General features: G+C 39.3%; 1 protein-coding gene across 5 annotated transcripts in view; it reads left to right on the top strand.

The window, feature by feature from the left end:
- Positions 1-16,567, top strand: part of pitpnm3 (PITPNM family member 3) — a 101,118-nt gene that overhangs the window by 61,335 nt on the left and 23,216 nt on the right. For all 5 annotated transcript variants that reach the window (XM_067595071.1, XM_067595068.1, XM_067595066.1 and 2 more), the window contains exons 6-8: positions 10,906-11,095; positions 12,692-12,814; positions 13,428-13,612. In XM_067595071.1, the coding sequence (XP_067451172.1) occupies positions 10,906-11,095; positions 12,692-12,814; positions 13,428-13,612 (498 nt within the window). The remainder of the gene's footprint in view (positions 1-10,905; positions 11,096-12,691; positions 12,815-13,427; positions 13,613-16,567) is intronic.

The raw sequence follows: 16,567 nt of genomic DNA, 5'->3' as shown, positions 1-16,567 counted from the left end.
AGGATTACATTTTGTCAGCAGGATTTTCAAGGTGTATCCTATAACCTCAGAATGCAACTTGTTTTTTGATTTTAATTATTTTCTCTGCTTTAATCTTCAAAATAAGGTTTGGCCTTATTTAGATTTTAATCAATATGCAATTTAGAGTCAAGGTACCTGCCTGATAATTTTGATCCTTCCCATAATCCAACCCTGAATGTTTTCATGTAGAGCAAGAGAAAACAAGTCGTATATTGTATAAAAAATAAATAAATAAAATAAAGCTACACCTGTAAGAACGTTTCTGCTGACAGAAAACAAATTATGCAGAAAAGTGACATCCATCTTAACGTGAAAGTGGAAAATGAAGTAAATTTATGCGATTTAGTACACATTCAAAGATTTGTTTTCCTTTTTGGTTTATTCTGTTATCTTTCAATTTATTCATTAATTATTTTATAAATCCTTTTTGAGAATGGAAATGTCAGTTTGTCGGTCCACCACTTTGTTCGAGAGTGAAATATCTCTTTCACTGAGCACAACCAGCAGGTCAAAATTATATTGTACTGGTAAACCAATCATGGGATGCATTGTTTTAGCAAACTTTAGCATACTAACATGCTAAATCAAGATCGATAACGTGGTAAGCACCTACTAAACATTGTGAGCATATTAGCCTGCTCACATTTAGCATATAGCTCAAAGCACCGCTGTGCCTATGTCATAGATTGTATATAAAGATATATATACATAAGACATATAAGATTTTATGCAGTTTATGGCCCAAGGACAGCCTCAAAGCATTGCTAGCATGGCTGTAGACTCCGACTTTTGTTTTGATATTTTCCAATATTGGCTAATTAACAACCTGTTGAAAATCTCTTGACAACAGTGAGCAGTGAATATGTGTTTTAGCTGTCCAGTGAAATTAGACAAAGCCTTCTTATGCCCAAATGGCTCCAGGTCCTTAACTTACTCTCACAGTCTCACAAACAAACACAACACTTATTCAACTACACTTTTGTTAGTTAACAGTGTTTGCTCTAATGACAGTGTTGGACTTGTGGGTGTGTGGAGCTTCATTTATTTGCGTGCCAACATAAACATCAGAAGAATAGTCAGCCACGCAGGAAGGAATAGCTGCTGGGTGGGTAATTTACTCTCATTCTGGGTAACAGCTTGGCTGAAAATCACACCACGGAGTGGAGGTGGCAAAACCTCTTAGGGCCTCAAGAAAAAGTTTCTCACAAACAAATCACTTTGGACTTTGTGCTTGACAATTCCTTATGTACTATAGGATGTCCCCATAGAGAATGAACATGCTTCTCAGCTTGTGTTGTCTTTCTCGGCATGTGCGTGGACAGCCTGCTGTGCTCTGAGAGGCTCTCGGTGCTCATTATTAGCTCTGGTTGCTAATGAAGCTACCTGGCAGCACTGGCTAGGAGCTGGGTGTCAAGACAACACACATGTGCAATCCGTAAACACACTTACACAAGTACATCCCACACAAAAACAGTTGGAAAACTGACGTGCACCATAGCCTGTCCAATTAACAGCAACAGTGAAAAGGCTCCGAAATTGATTTCCTCTCACAGCCAACACACCGCCTCTGTCACAGTTTGAAGAAAAAGAAACATTTCAGCTATTAAAAACCTCATCTGAACAGTAGGAGAGAAGAATGAAATTTATTCCTATCTCAGTAGGTTCAGCGTCATTGTGCTGGATCAGTATTCTATCAGGAAGAACAGAGGAAGTCCACTTGTCAGTGTGCACAGCAAGTGACCTCTGTTCAGAGACAGTCAAGACCCTATCTCTGAATAGAGATAGAGAGATAGAGACTCATTATTCTGGCCATCGGCGGCTGCGGATGTGCTACTACTATTCTGGTCCCTCTCCCTAATTAAGAGGACTCCACGGAGGGCCGTTGCTGTTAATGTTAATTGTGCAAACGTGCAGTGCTAAGCCAACCATTAAGAATCGGGGAGAGCAATTAAGCAGGAATCTGACAGACTTCAGAGTTTTCTGTTTGACATTATATAGCGAGAGGCAAGGGTGTCGTAGGGCAGCGTAACAATGTTTATCTCAAGGTTATGCTGCATGAGATGAGGCTGATTTGATTTTTTTTTTTTTCTTTTTATGCCTCCGCGCCGGCGACAGAGGCATAAAAGTCAGAGATAGAGACATTATGTTTTTGGGTTGTCTGTCCATCTGTCCCATTTTCTCGTGAACATGATATCTCAGGAACGCCTTGAGGGAATTTCTTCAAGTTGGGCACAATTGTCCACTTGGACTCAAGGATGAACTGATTAGATTTGGGTGGTCAAATGTCAAGGTCACTGTGACCTCACATCTATCCCATTCTCTCGTGAATGTGATATCTCAGGAACACCTGGAGGGAATTTCATTACATCTGGCACAAATGGCCACATGGACTCAAGGATGAACTGATTAGAATTTGGTGGTCAAACGTCAAGGTCACTGTGACCTCACAAAACATGATTTTGGCTGTTACTTAAGAATTCATTCAGATATTGTAAATGTCCAATAGGACAAAATTATGAAGTAATGACATTTTATATCCAAAAGGTCAAAGATCAACTTCACTGAGACATCATAATCTGCAAAAACACTTTTCTGGCAATTATTCAACACTATAACTTAGGAACAGAAGGGGAGATTGTGACCATATTTCACATTTGGTCGGATACTTAATTGATGACACTAATCTTGGTTGCCCACCTTGAAACTGTAGTGATTGTATAGATCTTCTGCGCTGCTGGTTGAAGATGTGTGTGAGGTGTCCACATTTTATTTTGCAGCAACATCCATATCTGAAGCAACGTCTACTGTCATGGCTACAACTCTGTGTTCTATCAGAATCAGCTTTATTGGCCAAACATGTAAACACATACAAGGAATTCGACTCTGTTTTTTGTTTCTCTCAATGAACTTACACACTAATGGACATACAACAAAACAAGAACAACAAAGCTACGGCAAGGGGAAAGACAATGAATAACAAGCTAGACAACAACAAAAGGAACGGTTTTACAAATACACTTGACTAGGGAGGTTTGCTTACCACTGTAGCTGAGAAAACAATCTTGCGATGAATGGGTGAAGAGCCAGGGCTGAATTATTCACTGGAGTCATGCATGTCCATATAGTGAAAACTTCCATTTTGCCACAAAATACACTCAATACCTTTTATTAAATTTCTTCAAAGTCTTCACTACAAAAATGATATGAGTCTGGACAGACATGGATGTAAACGTCAACCTGACTGGTTGGCAGAGGCATACAACCACGGGGAGGTATTTCTATTTTTTTTAAACTAATTAGCTCACTCAGCCTTATCTTCTCCCCACCATTGTTAACGGATCTCTTCATCATCACATTACTACAAAACCTTGAGGAAGACTTCTTTACATCTCTCTGTATAGTAGAGTGTAGTAATTGTCTTGCATTCAGGTGTCATTGACTGAGTCTCTGACAGTGTTTCTAGTATAATTAACATGTAATCACAGGAAAAGTGGTGAAACTGGAAAGCTCACTTGGTTCAAAGATGAGGGACAACCTAATCTGAAGTCAACTGCATCCTGTAACAGAGAAGAAAATTAAGCTTTTTCTGTCATGTAAGTGAGTCCTCAAAGACTTGCACTTTAATGACACCTCAGTGTGACCTCAGCATATTATCAGTTAATATCGCTTGCATTTTAATAATGAGAGCAGCGAGATGTGAATGGGGTAAATGCTACTACTCATGAATGACTCATATCTTGAAATGACAGGGGCAGACTCGTCATGACGACGTGAAACACACTCCTCAGCTATTCATGGCTTTGTTGATGTCCCTCTTTTGAAGAGCAAAAGCATCAGCCTCCCAAGCAGTCTATTTGAGTTATCTGCTGCCTCTGTGCCGATGTATTGATGTTACCATGTCAAGTAAATGTATCATCCTGAAGCCTGTTAGACATGTGCTCTTATTTAAGGATTTACATCTACAGCCATACACTATAAAATCCAGACTATAGAGCACCATCTGTTGCTGACAGCAAATGTACCACTTAGTTGTCAAAACTATACGCCTGGTATCACAGCCATAACCTTATTGATCACCAGCATTTTTGTGGAAATTATAGTGAGGATTATTAACACTAATTATAGCCGTTACATTCAGATGAGATTTGGATTGTTTGGCAGAGCAGCTTTTTCCAACACACATGTATGTATAGACAAGAACGTTAATGATCGCCTCAAATTGCATCGGACAAAGGACTTCTCTCTGTACTTCTCTTATTAAGTCTTAGTGCTGCATTAGACACCACACCACACCATTGACCATCACATCCTATTACAGAGACTGGAACATTTAATTGGCATTAAAGGAATTTCATTAAACTGGTTTAAGTTCTATTGATCGATTCCAGTTTGTACAAGTTAACGATGAATCCTCCATGCATACAAAAATCAGACATGGAGTTCCACAAGGTTCTGTGCTTGGACCAATACTGTTCACCTTATATATGCTTCCTCCAGGTAATATTATTAGGAAACACTAAAACACACATACATTTTCATTGTTATGCAGATGATACCAAATTATATTTTTCAATGAGGCCAGATGAAACCAATCCAACTCCAAGCATGCCTTAAGGACATAAAGACCTGGATGACCTGCAATTTTCTGCTACTAAACTCAGACAAAACTGAAGTGTGTTTGGCCCTAAACACCTTAGAATCACATTATCTAACGATACTGCTACTCTAAATAGCATTGCCCTGGCCTCCAGCACCACAGCAAGGAATCTGGGAGTTATCTTTGATCAGAATATGTCCTATAACTCCCACATAAAACAAATTTCAGGGACTGCCCAAGCAGCAAGCTCCGAGTCTGAAAAGTGAAGCCAATGTGGAAGTGCCTTAAACCTGCATTCTCTCTAATGGCCAGCAGGATACGACTCCACTGGTTTCAAAAAGAAATTAGATTGTATAGAATTCAAGAGAAAATGACCCTCCTTCTCCCTTGATTTATTACCTCAGTAAACACGTTCCTAATGAGTTTATGGTCTCAATCACTAGTTTCAAGTCTTCTTGAATACAGAATGATGTTTTTTTTGTAAATTATGGTCCCATTTAGAGTAAAATAGATGATAAAGCAGGGAATGCTTTAGGGTGTAGCTACCTTGTGATGGACAAGTCGCTACCATGGCGACAACGTTGGTTATGTACATTATGTATCCCAGATTAGAATAGGAGTATTGGCATAGCTGTTGCTATTTCATGGTGTGTTTTCAGTTCATGAAAGTTTAATTGTAACATTTTGGCCTGTGGTTGCAGGGGAGTTTTTCCTTGCTGCTGTCGCCAAGTGCTTGCTCATGGGGGAATGTTGGGTCTGTGGAAAGAGTACAGTCTCAACCTGCTCTATGTGAAAATTGCCCTGAGATAACTTCTGTTGTGATTTGGCACTATATAAATAAAATTGACTTGACTTGAAATTAATTAGGAAAATTGATTCTGAACAGAGAATAACCTGTAGCCCTTTAGGGCGCTTCATCTTCAGACTGCCTCGGCTAATAAACCGAGAACAGTTTGGCTCATGCACACGCATGTACATACACACACACAAACAAACAAATAATCTAGGGGAACTCTTTTGAATGGAAAACAGTGGCTGCTCCATGGTAATAATGCTAACAAGCAGTTGCATAATCAAGCAATTATGCATTGCAAACAATGAGTGTCTCACCTGACATTTGTTGAACAGTGCAGCAGGTGTTGAACCTCTGTTCCGGTCCTGTGACTTGTGAACCCTGTTCAGAGGTAGAGCTGTTTGGAATATTAATTGGAGCTTCTTTTTTTGCATTCCCAGTGACAGAGTGTGTTTGCAGCAGTTGTTAACAAGACTCAAATAAGATCAAGGCGAGGCGATTGCAAAGTTTGGACCAAACCCTCACTGGCACTATGCTGGGATGTTGGGATTTCCTGTTTCAGCTCCAAAACTCATTAAACAGCCACCTCATAAACAAATCATCTTGGTTTAAATAATGAGGTCACTTGATGTTGTTTCGTTGCATGCTAACCTTTATGTTGCCTTTTCTGCACTAGACTTCCCTGAGCTGAATATTTCACACAGCATCTTCTTTAGAAGGAGTGACACTGTTGTTATGCAAATAACTGTGTGCAGCACCGTTCTAGTGTCACAGAATATATCAGAAAGGTTTCCCTTTTTACCTGTTTTCTAACAAATCTTCATGGAAGCTACTCAAAGTGTAGAATCTGTCTCAAAATGCTGCCCTCAAGAGAAGGGCTCGCACATCACACAGTTGATACTGCAGAGGCAAACAACCTCTCAAGAGGCTTTAGATGCTGTCCTCAAACTGTTTTTCTGACAGCTACACATCAGAGTTAATGCTGGGGTGTGACTCCCCTCACTGCTGCTCGTTATTACCAGCTAGTCCACAGGGAGTCAGTTCTGTGAGTGAAGCTACTACAGATGAAACTATATGGAGACTATATGGATGGGGACTATCCAGCAGGTAAAACACATTGTTATAACACAAATGTTCATGGAGCGTCTAGTGTAGAAACATTAGCATCCTAGTAAAACCTTATTCCTCGCCCAAGCATTATAGGGCCCCAATACAATTCAAACTAGAGCAGACTAAGTGTAGTAACCCTGCTGTTGCAAATTAAATTTCTTATTAGTGATAATCCAATTAATTTCTGACTCCATTTAGTAATTTTGTGACTCACCATGAAATAAGCAAAGGCATTGTGCCTACTGTATGTGCACGTCTCTAAAATCACATGAACCTCTTTCTTCTAAGTTAATGTTTGCTTATTTCCCTCACATTTACATGTTCATCAAATTACAACAGTTATAATTTGATTAAGGCACAATACCTTATACCCATGTAATATTATCTTACTGCTTTGTTATAATTATTCCTATCATGGGAGTAGGTATAATCACAATATCATATGGAGTACTCTGATTGTAATTGATGCTTTATTGGATTTTTTATTGGAATTGGATTGGAAGTTTTCAAGTCGCACAGTTGATATGTGGTGTTATATACAGGTATACAGGTAGAGGTGATATGTAATGTGGGCTATTTTTCATTTCTATCCAGAGTTAGACAAGCTTGTGAGTGTTCTCTTTTATTTCTCTATTTCTCTATTTGTAGAGATCAATTACTGGATGTCACACAGCAGCTTCTCTCAAAGGGGAATATAGTATTTAAGGTGTAATTTTGTGCTAATTTAGCCACTTGTGCTTACTAAATGCTTTCTAATTCGCATGCAAAACAGGAACCTCTTTTACTGAAATGCATATTTTCATTAATTTGCTGTAGCTGTGTGCATCTCAATAGGAAGTTGACCTGAAGTTTAACCTCTTTTCTTGATAGTAATGATAATGATACAAATAGCACCTTTAAAAACATGAAAGTTACAATACACATATTAAATTCAAAGAGTTTTAGCAGGCATTTCTCTAATTTTGAGAGGCAGTGCTACTTTATCACATAGACATGTAAGGGTTGAGCTAGGTTAAGCTCACTATTCAACATTATCTTAAGACTGCATATAGACATAAAATAAGGAATAGGGATTTTCTGATTCAGTGTAAATATTTTGTACTTCCAACTTATAATTCTCCACTATCCCTCTAAGGGATGATACTGCAGGCTTTGTTTTTGTGATATCTCCTGGAACATGGCAGGTCTGGCCGGCGAGATGGCATTTTCCATGGTCTCACATAATTTTCTCACCTCCACCTTCTTGATATTTTGGTGACTTGCTGGGAACTCGATTTTACACAACTTAGAGAATAGGTACAGTCGTGGGTGTGTGAGTAGCAATCAAGAGCACAGTGCAGCATCGGTGTCAAGTGTTACTGGTATTTCTGTTTGCAGCATCCACCTGGTCAGAGCAGGTGAAAGGTGCAAACCACAGTTGTGTTCTTTGCTTTTTTCCAAGCAAAACATGCATAAACAGAACCTGTTCAGAGGTTTACCAAGCGTTTTGTGGATGACAAGTTTGCCAGTTTGATTTTCATATATATCTCAAGCAGAAAATACTGCCTGACAATGAGTTTTTCAAATGATTGCCTCCAAAACAGATATGTCAATGTGTGCCATGATGGGGATTGTGGAGGTGGCTTTATCCACTGCAGATGTCAGAGACTGGCTGGTGAACATTGTGTCGCTGGGAGCACAACAATCACATCTATTTTCTTCTCTCTTTTCTTCCCAACAGGTTTCCCAAAGCCTGCGGCATGGTATTTTGTAATTGCAAACAGAAATTGGCCAGGGCTGCAATAAACATGAGCATAGAATCATACAGTTTACTGAAACTGATGATAAAGAAGCAATGTGATTTTTGCAGAGGAAATTCTCAAAATTGCAAAGTTTCATCTCTATATTTAAAAGCAATTTAGTCATTAAACAGAAATATAATGAGGACTTAATACAATCATGAAGTCACTTTGAACAATCAAGTAAATCTGACTAATATGCAATGGAACACTGACAATCAGTGGAAGCACATTACGTGGCTCTGGCTACAATTGTTCCCACCCTGAGGGTAATATTTTCTCACATAGATGTTACACAGTCTCCATTTTTCCTTTTCTGGGGTATTACAACCATGGCAACCTGCTGTTTGGCTCTAATTAAACAGTTCATAAAGCCCCTGAGTCACCATCGAATCGCTTGATGTTAGTGGACATAAAAAATACTAACCAATAAATTATGCTAGTCCAATTATCAGAACAACAAGAACATTTCCCACATTCTGGGAAATACGCTTATTTATTTTCCTAGTAAAATTAGATTAGAAGATTGATATTAATTTAATCTCTGTGCATTGAGTAGAGGAAGTGGTTCAGGATATGTTTAGATGAGCTTAGCAAAAAGGCTGGTAGCCAGAGAAAACAATTAGTCTCTGTCAAAAGATAAAATATACACCTTCCAACAAATCCAAAGCAATTTTATTTCCATGTTGTGTCTTGTTAGCTATCATACATCCAATAATTACCTGGGGTTTGTTAAGCAAAAAGTGTGAATAGTGACTGGGCCCAGGTGTTGGTCATTAGCCAGTTAGCTCCATTATGTAAGCTAATTGCTTGTTAAATACTTACTTATGTCAAAGGAAAAAGCTGGTGATATTCTGTGTTTTTCTTACTTTCAACAAATATGATCTTAGATCTAGAATATCTTATTCCTCTGTGCTAAAGAGCTTCATTGTTTTTCCAGTAACTGTGTTACAATGAATGTGGGATTTTTATTTTGAATCCACCCCAAAAACACCATCTTGCTGCTTGCAATATTAACAAGCATTTATTGATCAGTAACTGGATATAACAAATGTTCTATTTACTCCTGTTTGAGTAATATTTCCTAAAAACAACGGTGTTCAGCTGTTTTAGAAAACTACTTTGCTTTTTTAAAATGAAACTATACAAGGGGGCACCCAAAAATTCCCAGAAGCCATCATTAGCAGTAGTTATTGGATTTGCTGCTAAGTAGGCTTGGTGAAACTAAAATTGAGACTGACAGAAAGAAGATGTGGAAGAAATCCAGGAAAAGACACAGGGGGCTCTGGACACGGTGACAAAAGATGACTAGAGAAATGCTTCCAGGAATGGGAGAAACACTGGGACATGTGTATTGCATCTCAAGGAGATTATTTTGAAGGGGATTAGATTTACATCTCTAGTTTGTGACTTCTTTCCTTACCCAAATTTGAGTATCTAGGAATAGAGAGTGTTGTATGTTGTACAGCATATTTGTGAGTTTAGGCTTAACAAATAAAACTGACTTAACTTGACCTGACGAGTGAATGGGCTTTGGGCTGAGTGCCACTGACGGAGAGTATAAAGAGACAGATTTCAATAGTTGGTTTTGGTCTTTTCATAGGATTTGTTGACTATAAGAAAATATGGAATAACACTGTTTTCTAACAGTTTTGAAGTCGTTGGACAACAGACTAGCCCTTTCCCCTCCTTGCTGCCAGTTTTATGTGTTAAGCCAAGCTAAACATATCACAAAGCTATCTCTGTATTGAATAGATTGAACAGAGATGTAATAAATATCAATAAGAAGCCAAAAATGCGCACTACCCATGTTTGAGTATACACGTTTTTGTATCAATGCTACATGGAAATGTCTTTTTCTGTCAGGACTCTTATACTTCAGAGGTTGTGCCCCTCAGTGTAGTGACGTGTCCATGGATGCAGATATATTTCAGCCTTGGCTTCTTCCTGTAATCAGAGCATCTGATGGATGGTGACAAGGTTGGCACCTCTGCTCAAGGAGAGTGTGCAGGGCAACACCATCTTTTACTGTTTCCCCACACTGTCACATGAAGTGTCTTGCTTTGATCTGCATGTGCACTGTCACTGTGACACACACAAGCAAACACACACACACACACACACACACACTCACACACATATCCATTAAAGACTACACAGCAGTAAAGACACAAACACTCTGCTTTCATTGCTGGTACCTGCGTAGGTTTGCTTGTGTTTTATTCCTTGAGATAACATCCTTCTTCTCCTTATCTTGCTTGCACAGACACACACTCCAACACACACCATACCATTGTGGAAAAGCATTGCCTAAAATCAGATAGAGTGCATCATGAACAGATTGGGTGAGACATGAGTAAATGTAGGATAGTTAAGGGGAAGCGTACCACAAAAGAAACTCAGACATCCAGAAATTTCTCTAACCTCATTTGTTTTGACATTAAGAACTGATGATTGGTATTTTAAAAGTTCTGAGGAAACACCAACACAAGGCTTTCTTTAGACATAAAGTGATTATATAATCTGTTGTGTTTCCTCATATCTTCCCTCTTTTCATCCACTCATCCTTTCTTCCTTGCTTCCAACCCATTGTCTTTCTGCTCCAGCTTAAACCCTTACAGCTACGACGAGAGCTGTGTGTCCAGCAGCGTCGACCATCTGCCCTTGGCTGCCCTCCCACTCCTCGCTATTGTCTCACCGCGCTACCAGGATGCCGTGGCTACCGTCATTGCCCGGGCCAACCAGGTCTACCGCAGCTTCCTGCAGTCAGAAGATGGCCAGGGTTTCACGGGTCAGGTCTGTCTCGACTTCTTCTGTTTGGAGAGGAGAGGAGAGCTTCTACACTCTACTCTCTCATCGAGTAATGAGCTGTAGGCAGTTTAATAGAAGTCAATGGTTGTCAAAGGAAGTAAAGATTGCTTTTGAGTGGGCTGTGTAATCTGTGCAAACTATGGGAGCTCAGGCCCTCAGAGGCCTCCAGCAGCACATTCCACTCTTGTGCATAACAACTACTAGGCTCTTGATACAGTAAGAACCCATGTTTTCTAATTAGGTAATGGCCTGTGAAACAATTAAATTGAATTTAATAGCATTAGGTCAGGGCTCTGAAATGCAACTTCTCTTTGCTTATTTTAAATTGTATTAAGTATTATAAATGTTATTAAAAAGTCAGGTCAATGAGCGTAATGGCAGGCTGTCTGACAAATAATTGAAAAAAAATATGTTTTTCTGCAGTTTTTTTCTTTAAAGAAGCATTCACTGCTGTAGTTTAGTGGCTTGTTTGACATGAAAACGCTCAGATGTTCAGGCCTTGATGGCACATGATTGAGTGGTCAATACAATCTTGATTAGCTAATAAACATCAGCAAAGACATACAATCAAGAGGTACAAGTGAACAGCCCCAGAGGTGATTACAATAAAGGTAATTACAACCACACCAATGTCCATTATTCTTGATTAGTTCTCGCCATTGTGGATAGATAGTGTAAGTTGTGATAGGTTGATACTTTATATAATCTGACATGGGATTTAGAGACTAGTATATAATGTTGATACCTGTGTTTCTACCTCCCTCTCCCACTTTATTTCTACAATGTGGTTTGGTTGTTAAAATGATCAATTCAAATTACATTCTGTCCTATGCTCTGCAGTTTTTTTCAAGCATTTTTTCAGTAGATTCTTTCCCGGTGATCATCATCTGGATGGAAACAGGAATCACCATTTAACTTAAAAACAGGAGCTGTGTCCCAGTTCTATACTTCTGCATACTGATGCTAATGAACAGGAAAGTCTTCTGTGTGAACACTCCTAAATTGGACAAACTTTATTCCAAGATGGTTACTCCCACCGCTGGCCTTGTTGTTATACCAGATGAATATTCTAAATGAGCTACTAACAAGTGAAACCAGATCAAAACACACTGTGTATAGTATGTTTTTAACGATCCCCTCCAGACATATTTTAGCACATATAAAAATATTCTCCTTTGAATAGTAATTTGTGTCTGATATTCCACAAATTAACTAGTTGAAATTCTTAAAAAGACATCTACACCTCCTCCCCCATTGAAAAATCCAGAATCTATGAATATACAAATATTTTTAGTTTCAAAAGCTCATGTTTAACCTTCTCCAATTTCATTGTAAAGTCCATTCTCAGTGTATGTCCAATGGAGGCTTCAAGTTGCCACATCACACTCCAAACTAGTTATGTTTTCACAAATCATAATAATTGTACATATGCACCTTCAACTCCGATTTTGGTTGAGCACACAGAAACTTTTCCTCTTCAGCAGGTGAATGTGAAAACAGCCTTCTACTGTTAAACTCTGCTGACTACTGGTTGCGTGCATCACATGTGGAAGGAGTCTAAATCGAACATTTTCCGAGCAGGTATGCCTGATGGGCGACTGTGTGGGAGGTGTGCTGTGCTTTGATGCTTTGTGCTTCAGCAACCACCAGAGACCTGACAGCCCCAACAACAGCAGCAGGAACAACAGCACTGAGAGCCTGAAGGTGGGAGCTCAGTCTTACAGTCATGACATGATGATGATGCACAGGACTGTACAGAACTGGAGGACTTATTAACAGTTAGGGAAAGAAAATTTTACTGGAGATATATGATTAAGAGATCACTGCAAATGATCAAGATTACACACTTGTGTTATACCTTGTCTTCATCAGTGGAGTTAATCACTACAAGCAAGCACGTGTACACCAGTGGCAATGTTCTTTTGTACAACTCCCTGTCCTCTCTAGTAAACCAAAAGAGACTTAAAATTCATCTTATTTCAGTCAGCTTTTCAGTACAACACCTCTATCAAAGCATGGCTTCTCCAAATGTCTTTTATCATTCTGGCACAGCGGCAATGTCCTTGGCAGCATGTATTTCTAAAAGCCTTAATATAATATAAATGTAAATTCTGTAAATAAAAGACACATTTGAGTTTAATTTTTTATACTCACATCTAATAGATTCACTCTTGCAGTGGCACACACAGTTTTCCCTCCCACATTTAACTGTTCACTTGGGAAAAATGTATCAACTCCCATCTGATTACGTGTGTAATTTCCTGTCGCCGCGTAAGAAGTTTTTTTTTTCGTTACACGTTCTCCTCCTTCTTCTCAGGACAACTCAGGCCTCCTCGGGGAGTCCAGCCCGGGTTTGAGTTCTAGTAAGAGGCTGAGTAAGAGCAACATTGATATCTCCGCCCCCAACGAAGGGCCACAGGGCGGGCCACCGCTCAGCCGGAAGCAGAGTGACTCTTATGATGGAGACACCTCATCCACGGGCCAGCACAGCTTTTTTCCCAGGTAGAGCAGCACAAATGAACACACATACACAGAAGGATAGGTGATATGACGATATGGACCATGATTATTATTTTTACAGACATACAGTACATATGTATAACAACAGACAACTATATAAATAAAGTATTACCAATAAACATGCACAAACAGATGATAAAAAATATGATTTTCCAGATTTTAATATCACCATATGTATCAATATCATGATGTAAAATTACATATTTTATTCATGTTGCCCACCCTTAGCCACAAACATACATACTAGCAGTGCTACATGAAAAACCTAACCTCTGAAACCAACCTTGCTGCTTCCACTGCCTAACTGTAACCATTATAACCTAAAACTGATCCCGATTCTGACCTTTATCCCCAAACAAGCAACTCCTAAACCTGACATAATCTATAATACTGCAAAAACAATCGTTGTCATACTATGCTGTATACACATAAATGTTAATATATACATCCTCAATGCCACATTTAAGAAAAAGCCTTACTTATCTCCTTATAATCTTGGACTTGGATCAAATCACTTTGACTGCAAAGTAAAGAAAAATTGACTAAATTTCAAACAGCATTCGAATGCAAAAGTCATGAGTTGATTTTATATATTCTCTTCAAAGAAAAAGTGACCTTATCTGACTTCAGTGCAAAACCAGCACTCTTATTTTTCATGGTTAAGTGCACACACCCATACATACATTTATACAAACACACTTTGACAAAGGTAGAAAGCATGTTATCTTAATCAGACTGCTTCTACTTCACAACAATATCTGTATGAGGAGGAGGGGGGAACAAATTTGGCCCAAAAACAGCGTATTTTCTTTTTGAAATAATAATAATTATTATATAAATTGATACATTGTTATGTACATCTGTAAATTTCAAAAGTAACATTTGAATAATTTTATGATGAATTGAATCCACACAACAACACCTACAACTTGGCGAAAGGAGCAAATCACTATATTGTGAGAAGTGTTAGAATTTCTGCCACCCATTTCAGACCATACAGAATTTGTCAGCTCGTTAGGGCTTCATATGATGACCCAGATGTTGCACACCGACTCTCATCCAAGCTTTTTCTTGAATGTGTCACCCTGTCTTGCTCCTGCTCTTTATCAAAATTTGCAGCTTGACTGCCGTGCCTGCCTACCTGCCTCAGCCGGGCTATAAATAGCCTGTTTGTGCCTGTGCCAGCCAGTTTGAGTGGAAGACTGAGCGCTGCGGGTGAATTTAGCTGGGTCGGTGTGGCTGGAGGGGGTACGACTGCCATGTTGACTCACTTCAAGCAACCAGTGTTCCCACTCAAAATCACACGCTCCACTAGGCTTACACCATCACAGCCACACACACACACCAGTAACACATTCACTTAAGACTAGGATCCCATCAACTCACAGTTATGCCACATTGTGTTCATGGCGGAGCACCTCTCACCTTTCACATCTTGTTACACTCCTGATTAAGCCTGAGCTTGACTGTGTGGAGTGTGTAACCTCTGCTCTTGAGTGTGCTCTTTTCCCCTACAAGTCCCCCTGGACATTCCCAGTCACCAGGAGGCTTTATTAAATCTCCTTTTCCCCCCTATTATCCATCCTATCAGAGTGGCCTCTTGGATGGCTGTCTACCTCCAGTTCACTCCATTTCAGATGTTTCCACATGCTCCTTACTCTGCTTTGGCCCTGGCTGTGACTTGCCTGTGAGATCATGAGCAAATGGTCATACAGTAACTCTTGTGCTCTCATGAAAACCCAGGAAAGTGCACTCAGTGGTTTCTCACAATACCTCAATGTTAGGGTGTGTTCTGACTAATTTCACCGATGTTTAAATAGATAGTAATAAAAATAACAAGAAAAACATCTCAATCACCTAAATGGACATAACCAACATCATTTAGAAATCAATTGAGTCTGAAGTGCTCAGAAAAAAAAAGATTACGGGAAGTTAAAGGCTTGGTCTATGCTGGATGCCCATAAGGAAATATATTAGCCGTGCTTAAGCTTAATAGGGAGGCATCAACATCAGATCTATTTGCTGCTGCTGAAAGGCTGGGCATTTTGAGGCACGCCGTATGCTCATTGCTCATTATTGCTCATAAAAACATGTCAACCATTCACTTAACTTAACAGTTAGCTAATGCAATATTTGTCATATTTGTTTAACATATTGGTAACTTTGTGCAGTTAAGTGAGAAGTGGTTATAGCTACAAAAAGGGAAATTTATTGAATTCTGCAAAAGACCATCCAGGCATAAAATATCAAAAACACTTCATTCAGTGCAGCTACAGGCAAAATAACTGTTCTGGAGGTACTGTAAACTGTAATTCAGCATTTTTATGTGCCTATGAATGAGAGGGACCACTTACTCAGAGCATGGATTTTTGTTGAAATATATTTAATGTGTCAGTATTGGACATGAGTGTTTTTGCAGAAGTAGAATGTAATTGTTCAGTCATGTAAATATAATAAATGCATTTTCAGTGTCAGACAGGAAAACAAACAGATCAACCGACAGTTTCCCATCTGCTTGGTATGAAGAAGTGAAGGAGTGTGCACATTACGAGAAACAAGACAAAAACCAAAATAGAAGCGGAAGGCAATCAAAGCGCTATTGATTTGGCTTTTAAAGATGGCTGGAGACTGATGGCTAATCCTTTTTCCCCCATGCAGGACTTAATGAGGAAATGTTGGCTCACTAGAGAGCAGAGCAATCTCGTCAAACAGCAGAGGGTCATGGCTGAGAACGGCTCGGCTGTTCAAACAGCCGTAAGCATGAAGCAGCCTGTGAAGGCTGAGTGAAGAGCTGCTCAGGCTGAGTCATAAAAGGCCCGGTGCTGACAACGACCCCAGAATGTTAAAACAAGCCAGCCTACGACTGAATCAGGACAAAGCAAAAGCATCACTGACTCATCTGTGTGAAGACCCACATTTACCTTCCCAGTTTCAGCA

Source organism: Thunnus thynnus, chromosome 7, assembly GCF_963924715.1.
Source record: "Thunnus thynnus chromosome 7, fThuThy2.1, whole genome shotgun sequence".
Taxonomy (NCBI): domain Eukaryota; kingdom Metazoa; phylum Chordata; class Actinopteri; order Scombriformes; family Scombridae; genus Thunnus; species Thunnus thynnus.
This window is presented reverse-complemented; position numbering and strand designations above follow the sequence as displayed.